The 9,957-nt window shown below is 32.6% G+C and overlaps 2 protein-coding genes across 3 annotated transcripts; one reads left to right on the top strand and one right to left on the bottom strand.

Moving 5' to 3' along the window:
- The first annotated feature begins 360 nt into the window (after nucleotides 1–360).
- LOC107620487 (protein EARLY FLOWERING 4) lies at nucleotides 361–1,835 on the top strand. Its single transcript, XM_016322637.2, has one exon. It carries the CDS (start codon nucleotides 570–572, stop codon nucleotides 1,005–1,007), a length of 438 nt encoding a protein of 145 aa, XP_016178123.2. The 5' UTR covers nucleotides 361–569; the 3' UTR covers nucleotides 1,008–1,835.
- An 897-nt stretch (nucleotides 1,836–2,732) lies between these two features.
- Nucleotides 2,733–7,297, bottom strand: LOC107623520 (peptidyl-prolyl cis-trans isomerase CYP20-1). 2 transcript variants are annotated; one of them, XM_016325836.3, is made up of 7 exons: nucleotides 7,022–7,297; nucleotides 6,856–6,934; nucleotides 4,454–4,501; nucleotides 4,325–4,348; nucleotides 3,965–4,147; nucleotides 3,471–3,546; nucleotides 2,733–3,139 (listed from the first exon to the last, which is right to left on the bottom strand). In XM_016325836.3, the coding sequence occupies exons 1-7, from the start codon at nucleotides 7,175–7,177 to the stop codon at nucleotides 3,001–3,003; spliced, it is 705 nt and encodes a 234-aa protein (XP_016181322.1). In that variant the 5' UTR covers nucleotides 7,178–7,297; the 3' UTR covers nucleotides 2,733–3,000. The 2 variants fall into 2 exon arrangements, with proteins under 2 accessions (XP_016181322.1, XP_016181323.1); XM_016325837.3 differs by having other exon boundaries at nucleotides 3,485–3,546.
- Nucleotides 7,298–9,957: the final 2,660 nt, after the last annotated feature.

The following is a 9,957-nucleotide window of genomic DNA, read 5'->3' as shown; positions in this document are numbered from 1 at the left end:
TAATTTAAAAAATAAATTAAAATTTTTAACTTTTCTATTATATATTTTGCAGTTTTAATTTATATTTTTGGCAAATCAAGCTTAAACTTTATAAATACTTTTTATTAATAAATCGATGAACCTAATTTAATTTTTAGAGATTATCTCAGCCCACCTAGCTAAATCCAAATAAACCATCGAAGAATTTAGAATATATATATATATATATATATATATATATATATATATATATATATATATATATATATATATGTATGTATGTATGTGTGTGTGTGTGAAATTGTGAATCATGAAAGGAAAAAATAAAATAAAATAAAAGGAAACGTAAGCCTTCCTTTTGGAATAAAGTAATGAAAAATTCACACTTTATCATCACTTTCTTTTGGTGTCTGCAGACTTGCGTCCGTGACGCGCCTTATAAATATCATTGCTTCCTTCCACAACTCTCATCTCCCACACCATAAAAACAGATCCCAAACGAAATTTAAAAAAAAAAAAATGTGCAGCCAAACACAGCCTAACCGATCCTAACAACCACGTTCTCCTCTCTCTCCAATTCTTGATTTTGCATGCACATGACCAGCATTCGCTCATCCTCCTCCGCCGCAGAATCAACCATGGAAGACTCGTCAAACCACCGCCGCCACAAGAGCCACCGCCACCGTCCCTCAACCACCACCACCACCGTGAGCACCACGACCGGCGAATCGGACTGTGAGGTGGAGGAAGGGGAGGAAGGTGACCCTGAGGTTTGGGCCAACATGAACCGGAGCTTCCGTCAGGTTCAGTCGGTGCTGGACCGGAACAGAGCTCTGATCCAGCAGGTGAACGAGAACCACCAGTCTCGGATTCCCGATAAGATGGTGAAGAACGTTTCGCTCATTCAAGAGCTTAACGGTAACATTTCTAAGGTCGTTTCTATGTACTCTGATCTTAATTCCAACTTCACCAACGCCTGCCAGCACCGTTCCAAGAACGGTAACTCCCTCCGCCGCGGTGACAACTAATAATACTCATAATAATAATAATAATAATATGTCTATGCAATAATTATCTAAACTCAAAACTGGCTTCTTTCTCTCACTAACTTTCTTAATCGATCTCTGTTCGCTGTCTCAGTGTTGTTGTCCAATTCAGTTTGATTTTGATGCATTAAAGGTTTTATACATTCATTCAGTCACATAATTACCCTAAATCATTCACACGGTAGGTGGTTATTTTTACTCACATTGCGTTCGTTAATCGAATGCATGCATAAATCTGGTTTAGACAATGCATCAAAATTAAATTTATTTTAAATTATATCGACTGAAGTTAAAAATAGAATAACAAAACAGTTACTTCCGAATCTTCTCATCTTTCTAATCTCTATAGTAATTCATGTCATGCATGCAAGGATAGATGATACAAGTAGCTAGGTTAAGTCTTGTGATAATACACATTTGTTCGATTCTTGTATCCAGAGCTCAAGGGCTAACATGTTTACGTGGAGAGAAAATTAAGAAGATGAGATGATTTTCTTTTTAGTATGGTGTCATGTGTGTGTTATTTTCTGTTGCTGAAGTTGAGCAACTGTGATGGTAGTTTTGGGGTTTGTTTTGTCGTTTATGTCAAGTAAGGACGGTGAAGGCGAAGCATTGTATCGTCCTCTCTTGACACTCTTCTCTCTCTGTCTTATGTGTTTGTGATCTTCTTCTTCTTCTGCTATTGATGGCACTTTTGCTTGCCCTTGTAAGAATGATCAAGTTAGTATGATCTTGTTCAAGTTGACAGTGTCAGTGTTGTACTTGTACTTGTTGAATGTAAAATCAATAAAAAACAAAGTTAATTTTCAATCTGCATTGCCATATTTTCAGTATGCACTGACATATTATGATTGGGAAAAAAGGGTTTCAGAAATTCAGATTGTTTCATATGAATTGTTAATTCCCCATAAAGTCGTACTATATTGCTCTTTCTGAAGAAACAAGATATGAGGGGATTACATACACTTTCTTTTCATACCCCATATGACATAGACATATTCAGGGTAGCCATAACTGGTTACTGCTGAATGCTGAATAGAGTTCAATTCACATGAATACAAAAATCATGTGTGTAAAATTTGGATAGATATGGCCTATGGGCTTTATCATATGCATATGAGAAAGAAGATATTTTTCTTTTAGGGTAAATTCCAATTTCATCCCTGGAAGATGGAGACATTGACAATTTAGCCCATAAAGAAAATTAAACAAGCTTATAATACTCTTATACTTCATTTTTGACAATTTTTCTTATCCATATTGCTATTCATACACAAAAAATCAATCATTAAAAATTAATTAAACAATTTATATATTTATATACAAATATATAATAACTAATTTTAATTTTTTTTATATATATAATATTTTTGTTTTCTCTTATACACTTGTCCGTTAGTGTAAGCAAAATTGCGACTTTCAAACTAATTTGTCAAAGGGCTGAAATTGTCGGCCTTCAATCTCGTAAATGAAATGGTAAAAATTCAAGTGAAGTCGACTTCACGTGAAGTTGATACTGAGAGCCGTTAGATGAAAATTTAGTCAAATCAGTTAAATAATTTAATGGCTCTCAAGTATCAACTTCAAATGAAGTCAACTGCACCTGAGTTTCCACCATTCGTTTGACAAATTCGTTTCTTATCATTTGAAACTCTTATTTCATTATACTCTTTCAAATTCGTTTTTAAATTTAAGTTTTGGAACTTCTGGCAGATAACATATGATTACACAAAATAATTTCTATCCTTTCACAAAGATTAGTGTCTAGTGTAGACAAGCAAAATAGCAATAACAAAAACTTAAATCACCCTAATACAAAATACTAATCTTCAAACTTTGGTCATCTACCAGATGATTTTTAAAAATAGGAAAGTGTATATATATACAGAGAATTAATAAACCATGGTAGAAACAAGTCTTGACATTTTTACCGTTGGTAGAAACTAATCTCAATCTCAACTTTATATAAATGATGTCATGAAGTTAATTCTCCACTGTCTATTATGACAACCTTACTTTTTGGGGTGCCACTTTCACTTCCTTCAGCTTCAATCTTGTACAAAATGTCTATTCCTGAAAGTACCTTGCCAAATACAACATGGCGTCCATCCAACCTTATCAACAAACAAATAGAACCATGTGACTTTTCAGAAAAAGGCAATCAATTCTATGTACCATAATAAGGCCTAAGTACTATTTATCCAATTTGAGTTTAGGTTTTTCTTCTTAGGCTTTCTTCCTAGACCTAACTTGTCTGGAAAATTTTTCTATTTTAGGAAGGTGAATGTGCAAGGACTCTTTATTACTAATAGGAACGTGCTCATTTCCAAATTAGCATTGAAATGGAACTTGTACAAGTAAACTTTTCCTTTAACGGTTTTGTCCGGTTTTTATTATTCCAAAACTACAATTAGAATTGGAGTGTTGAAAAGCAATGCAAATTACCAGCCGGTTCTTACTGTTGTGATGAAAAACTGCGAGCCATTGGTATCTTGCCCGGAATTCGCCATTGACAAGTACCCTGATTATGCAAGTGCAAGGAGGACGAACAAAGTTAAATAATATGAGTAATTTTTATACACTGATAGTATTAAAATTTAAAAACAAAAAATGTTATGTGTATACAAAAAAAATCAGCCACCATGTATTTGTGTATAAATCTATATTGTTTAACTCATTTTCAATGTATATCATGTATTTCAACATGTATTTTATATCGGTGGCTGATTTTTTGTTTACACATAGCATAATTGAAAAACAAATTATACTTCATCCAATTAAATCTTTTATTTTTTTTATGACTATTCAAGTAATAAATATGAGAAAAAGTTAATTTTGCTAATGTGACAACATATGATTATGTCAAACATTTTTACAAATTTTCTATTCTTATGCAGTAAACATATTTCTATATCAGCTACAAAAGCACATGTGCTCACCTGGCCCATCATGCTTCACCTTGAAGTTTTCATCAGCAAACTTATCACCATAGATCGATTCACCACCTCGTCCATCACCTCGTGTGAAATCACCACCTTGGACCATAAAGCTTGGTATAATCCGATGGAATACGCTCCCTTTATAGTGAAGAGGCTTCCCACTTTTTCCAACCCCCTTCTCTCCTGAAATGTTCCAGGTTCATTGAGACTACAGAATTTTAGTACCTAGAGTGTTTAATTATAGATATCAAAATTGATCTATGATTGATCACTGGGTTAAGGGAGTAAAAATATCATAAATATAAATGGTGGCTCCAATTTAATGCTAAAGAATGAAGGAAGAAACAGTTGGTGATGTACCGGTGCAAAGCGCTCTGAAGTTTTCTGCACAAGAATATTACATATTAGTAACCAAAATGCTTCTCATGAAACTATCAGTACCAATGAACATTAGTAACAGACAATTCATTACGATATAGCATGCCATACCTACAGTTTTCGGAACTGTCTTCCCAAAAAGGCCCATGACTATGCGACCTGAAGCAAGAAAAAGATAACCATTTTAAGAGTTTTAGGTGACGTGCTGTGGTATCAAAAGGTAATAACATAATATGCATTATTTACATCTGCAGATCAAAGCTTTCCAGTCTTTAGCATGGTTAAGCAAGTCCTTTCTATTGCCTAATGGTGTGCTTGCAAATAGAGGTTTTGGAGGGAAAGAGACGAGTTTGAAGAATAAATAAGACTTTATTACACTCTTCAAGCCCTTTGATTTATTCTTTTTCTTTACCTTGGAGAGTAAAATACTTCCCTTGAACATCAAAACTCACACACACATACACTAAAGTATCTTAATTAAAGAAACACATAACAAGCTTGTCACATTTAAGACATTCAGATAGGAAACTAGCCATACTTAGGTGGCAAAACTTTGCATTAGTCATCACTGATAAGGCAAAGTAAATTAGGCGCTATGCTGCATATTTTTATGATTGTGTTGTTAATTGAAGTAGTGTAGTTTAGTTTATGTCATTATATAATATGTATTGTAAAAGTTGCATATTGCCTAATTCACGGCCTAGTTCAATATCTTTGACTTGGCCAACTCAAGGTGGGATTCTTCAGGTCCAAAAAAAAAAGGTGGGACTCTTAACTATTTTCTCTACAGTGGAGTTATTAACCTCACCAAGACGATGTCTCGGTGTCAATTTGTTATCAGAGCAAAATTTATTTGATTCAAAGGTACGGGTCTTTAGTGCGGTGGTCTTACTTCTGGTATGCTTTGTTATCATTCTAGGTTGTTAATTGTGGAGTTTCGAGTAATATCATTCTTTTTTATTTATTTCTTTCGGTGCCTTTTCTGTGGTGGTTATATTCCGTACATCATCATCATCGGTGTATCTCCATTATCATCTGTGCATCATTACCAGGCATCATCATTATAGTTGCAGCACCATAGTTGATAGTGCTCAACATTACTATCACATCTTTGCTGCATTTCAACATGAACAGCGTGAGATGGCTTCAACGCGTAGAACTGCCGAAAAAATTGAAAGAAAAGAACTACGCCGTCAAGTGAAGTTGCAAGAACAAGTTCTTTTCATTACTCTTCCTTTCATTACTCTTCCTCTTCTGAAGGTGAAGAGGGAGTGTGAAGCTCAAGCTGAAGAAGCATGCATTAATGTGATGGGAGAATCTTAACCATCAACAGAGCAAAAGATATGAGATACAATGCGACAGGAACTCAATAGAAAGTTCCAAGTTATTTGGTTCACCAATTTTTGATTCCTAAGTATTTAGCTTTATGAGTTGTGGTCTTGTGTCGTGCTTTACATGTAGACAAATCTTCAGAACAGGAAGAATAATGAAAAAGATTGACATTATCCTTTTTACTAGAAGAATTGTCGTCACTCATCTTGTCATGATCATTTCGAACATTTTCATATTTGCAAGCTGTTCTTGCAACTTCTTAACTTAGCGGTGTCGTTCTTCCATTTAAATTTCTTGGACATTTCTACGCGTTTTGTAGCCATGTTACACTACTATGTTGATGTTGAAATGCAGCAACGATGCAACAGTAATATTGAACACTATATACAAATGGTGATGCAACGGTAATGATGATGCCTTGACGATGATGATGATGCTACATAAATAATAATGGAGATGCACCGACTATGATGTAATGATGATAGAAACCAAAAGAAATAAATAGAAAGGAATGATAATACCTAAAACTCCCCAACAAACAACTCATACTGATGAGGACACATGCCAGCACTAATTTTGCTCTGATACCAAACTGATGCTGAGACGTCAAGAACCCACCTGGGTGGCTAAGCTAACATATTAAACTAGACTTCCGACACTTAAAAAGAGCTTAAAGTAAAAAAGCATAAAACTTATATGTCATAAGTCTATATTTATTCAACTTGTGGAATAAAATGATACATAGTCTTATTTAAATTAGAGAAAAAATGAGAAGTCTTCGTGAATTAGGCGATGTAAGACTTTTACAATACATAATACAACATAATAACATAAACTAAATTATAGGACTTTAATCAACAACACAAATAAAAACATAAAACTATACTCTGCATCAATATGCAATATGGTACTATCATGTTCAATTCCATTTCAGAATCAAATCATTCTTATAATTTTTTTCTTTTATTTTTTTAAAAGCTACATGGAATGCATAATTCTCAGGATGGTCTAGTGTGCGATAATATGCTAAAATTGCTCCACCCAATTTGCAAAATTTCACACTCAACTCAATTGCCAAAACCAGAACCATATCATGATAACAAGATAGAGCTAAAGCCAAAATACTCTTATGGGAACCAAATAAGAAAAAATCCCAACTTTATAATGAATGAAAAGCATACCCGCTAATTTTCCACCAATCTGAACATCAAAATACACCTTATGCGTCACACCCTCCAAATTTTCTCCATCTAGGTCACCCTGAAGAGTCCCAAAAATGCGATTGAAGGTGTATCAAATAATACAAGGAAGAAAGAGCATTTTTTTTTAGAGAGAATGAATGCTCACAGTTGCGGAGTGATGAGTGGTTATTTTTCTATTAGAGGAAGCTCGATGTGCTGAGTCATCCACCAACTTGAGCTGAAGGAACGCGATGGTTGCGCAGAGAAGGAAGAGCCATATCATGCAAGAACAAATCAGTGTTCCAGTGGCTCTGGATGCCATTTTTTATCTCTGATGTGAGAATTGGGATTCATGAATTAGATCTGATTAAGGATAATTAACTTCATCGGTCCCAAGCTTTTGGACTTTTTGGGGATCTATTCACAGTTTCACACTTTCACTTTCACTTTCACACACTACTTAATTTTTTTTTTTTTTTGGTGACTCACACACTACTTAATTATTATCGAACTAAGTCATTTTTCTTTTTTCAAAAGTATGAATTTTCACTTACAAAATCCACAGGTAGAAGTTCCAGGAAATAACTTTTAATCTTTATTTTTTAATTTTTATCTTAATAAATATGCAACAAATAAATTAAAAATTAAATTTTGCATCTTCTTATATAAATTTTTTTTAGTGAAAAATTTTCTATTAAAATACATGTTAGAAAAATTTTTTTCTCTAGTGTGAGATTTTATCATAATTTGATCGAAATAATAGATGAGTCTTTTAATAACAAGGTTTTAAAAATTAAACCAATCATTAAACTATTCTAACTACTAATTTATCAATTTAAAAATTTAATAGATTTAATAGTAATTCAATCGAAATAATCCAATAATAATAAAATAATATATAAAATTATAAATAAATATAAAAAATATAAATACTTTTTAATATAAATCTTAAAATTATATAAATTAAAAATATAGTATCAATCAAAATCTCATAATCTTATGTAAGTACAACACAATATTAAAATTGAAAAAAAAAATCAAATATCAAAAGATTAATATTTTTTATATATGCATAAAATCTATAAGGATCCCGTTAGGGAGACAATGGACTATTTGTACAATGTGTACAATAGCTATTGAATTATAAAATGAACATCTCCATACTATCTAGAATAATCATCCGAGTACTAGCGATAATAAACATCTTCCCAAAAGTTTAAACTAATTTTAAAATTCACCAAGGATCGAATTCTTGACCTTTCGGATCTAGCGCTCTAATACCATGTCATGATACCACTCATCCCAAAAGCTTCAGCTGATAGGAAAAGGTAACACTAATAATTATATCTCTAATACTCCATTGTACACATTGTATAAATATTCCATTGGCTCCTCATACTTTCCCAATCTATAATACTATATATTATTTGTTACAAAATGATAAAAAATAAATACACAAAAAATATTTATCATTTTAATTATATTTTAATTTTAACTTTTTTATTTAAAAAGTATATTTTATAGTACAGAATGTTAGGCAGCTAAAGAGGAACACGAACATAGTGTGGCAGAGATAAAGATGTTAAAATAGATGAGTGGTCATACGCGATTAGATAAAATAAGGAACGAAGATATAAGAGAGAGAAAGTTGGAGTAGCACCTATTGTGAAAAAGATGGTAGAATCCCGTCTCATGTGGTTTGAACATGTGAGAAGAAGACCGATAGAGCACCCAATCAGGAGGGTGGATGAGATGGAAGATAAACAAGGGGTGAAAGGCAGAGGAAGATTTAAGAAGACCATCCATAAGGTGGTCAAACGAGATCTACATTTAAACGATCTTTGTGTAGACATAATATATGATAGAGTTCAATGTCGTCGTTTGATTCATGAAGGCGATCCCACCTAGTGGGATAAGGCTTTGATGTTTTTATTGTTGTATTAAAAAAAGTATATTTTATATCTTTTAAATTTTAATATATGTGTAATTTAAATTAAATATATTATATAAATATTTTAAAGATGAATATAATTTATGATAAAAAAATAACATAAATATTAAAAAAATCAAATATTTATTTATTTATTTTTTGTTTAATGAATCTTATTACGGGACAAGGCAAACTTAGCCCAAACAACAAAGCAAAACGATGACAAGCCACGTATAAGCACTCTAATTACTATCACTAGTTCACTACATTCAAATAAAGTTAATAAAAAAAAACTCAAATTGATTCTTAAGAAATTTTAAATCGGACATTTTGATTTTCAATAAATTTTTATTCTCAAAAAGTCCTCAAGAATTATTTCTACCGGATAGGTTGATCTTTGTGTCATTTTGAAAGGAAACTAATTTATCTTAGAGTGTACTTTTTAATGATCTAATTGACTTATGTTATAATAAAATTTATTAGAGACTTATTTGTCCAACACACATATGAAAAAATTTATTCAAAGCACTTTAGAGACCAATGTTTTCAACAAGAGTAATTCTCAAGGACTTTTAGAAAATAAAAATATAAAGACTAAAGTCTCTGATAAAAAATTCTTTAGGGACTAAAATAAATATTTACTAAAAAAATTTTCTCTCACCTAGCTCCCTTCTCATAAAAAAAAAATTGTGTTCCTAATCCTAATTGGTTGCGAAAATGAATTGTTAGAAATAGGCCACGGGAGCAAAGAAGGCGTTGTGAGTGAGAGACATTGATTTAGGTAAATAAAAGAAAGCTTGTTTGTTGGACTTATACTTAGTCTAAATACCCAAACACTTAGTACATATGTCCAAAATCACTCATTAAACCTAGCCTAGATACTCCTCTATGACATAATAGATAACACTAAAACAACATTAACGTGAGCAACCTGCCAGTCTTCAGTTCTCAATAGGCAACAACTTCTCTTTTTCTATGTCATTGCATCATCAACCTTCTCTCTTTGCCTCTCCTTCTCACACCCTTCTCCTTTTCTCTTGTTGTTCGGAGCTGCCTCTTTTTCTTTTGTGCTCATCGCCAAAACTAGAGGAAAGCACGATGAGCAACACGAGACGGCAAGAACAATTAATGACAAGACCACGACGAGCATGGCTAAAGGCACACATAGGAGG

This window comes from Arachis ipaensis, chromosome B10 (assembly GCF_059453495.1).
Source record: "Arachis ipaensis isolate K30076 ecotype BB chromosome B10, ASM5945349v1, whole genome shotgun sequence".
NCBI classification, from domain to species: Eukaryota; Viridiplantae; Streptophyta; class Magnoliopsida; order Fabales; family Fabaceae; genus Arachis; species Arachis ipaensis.
This window is presented reverse-complemented; position numbering and strand designations above follow the sequence as displayed.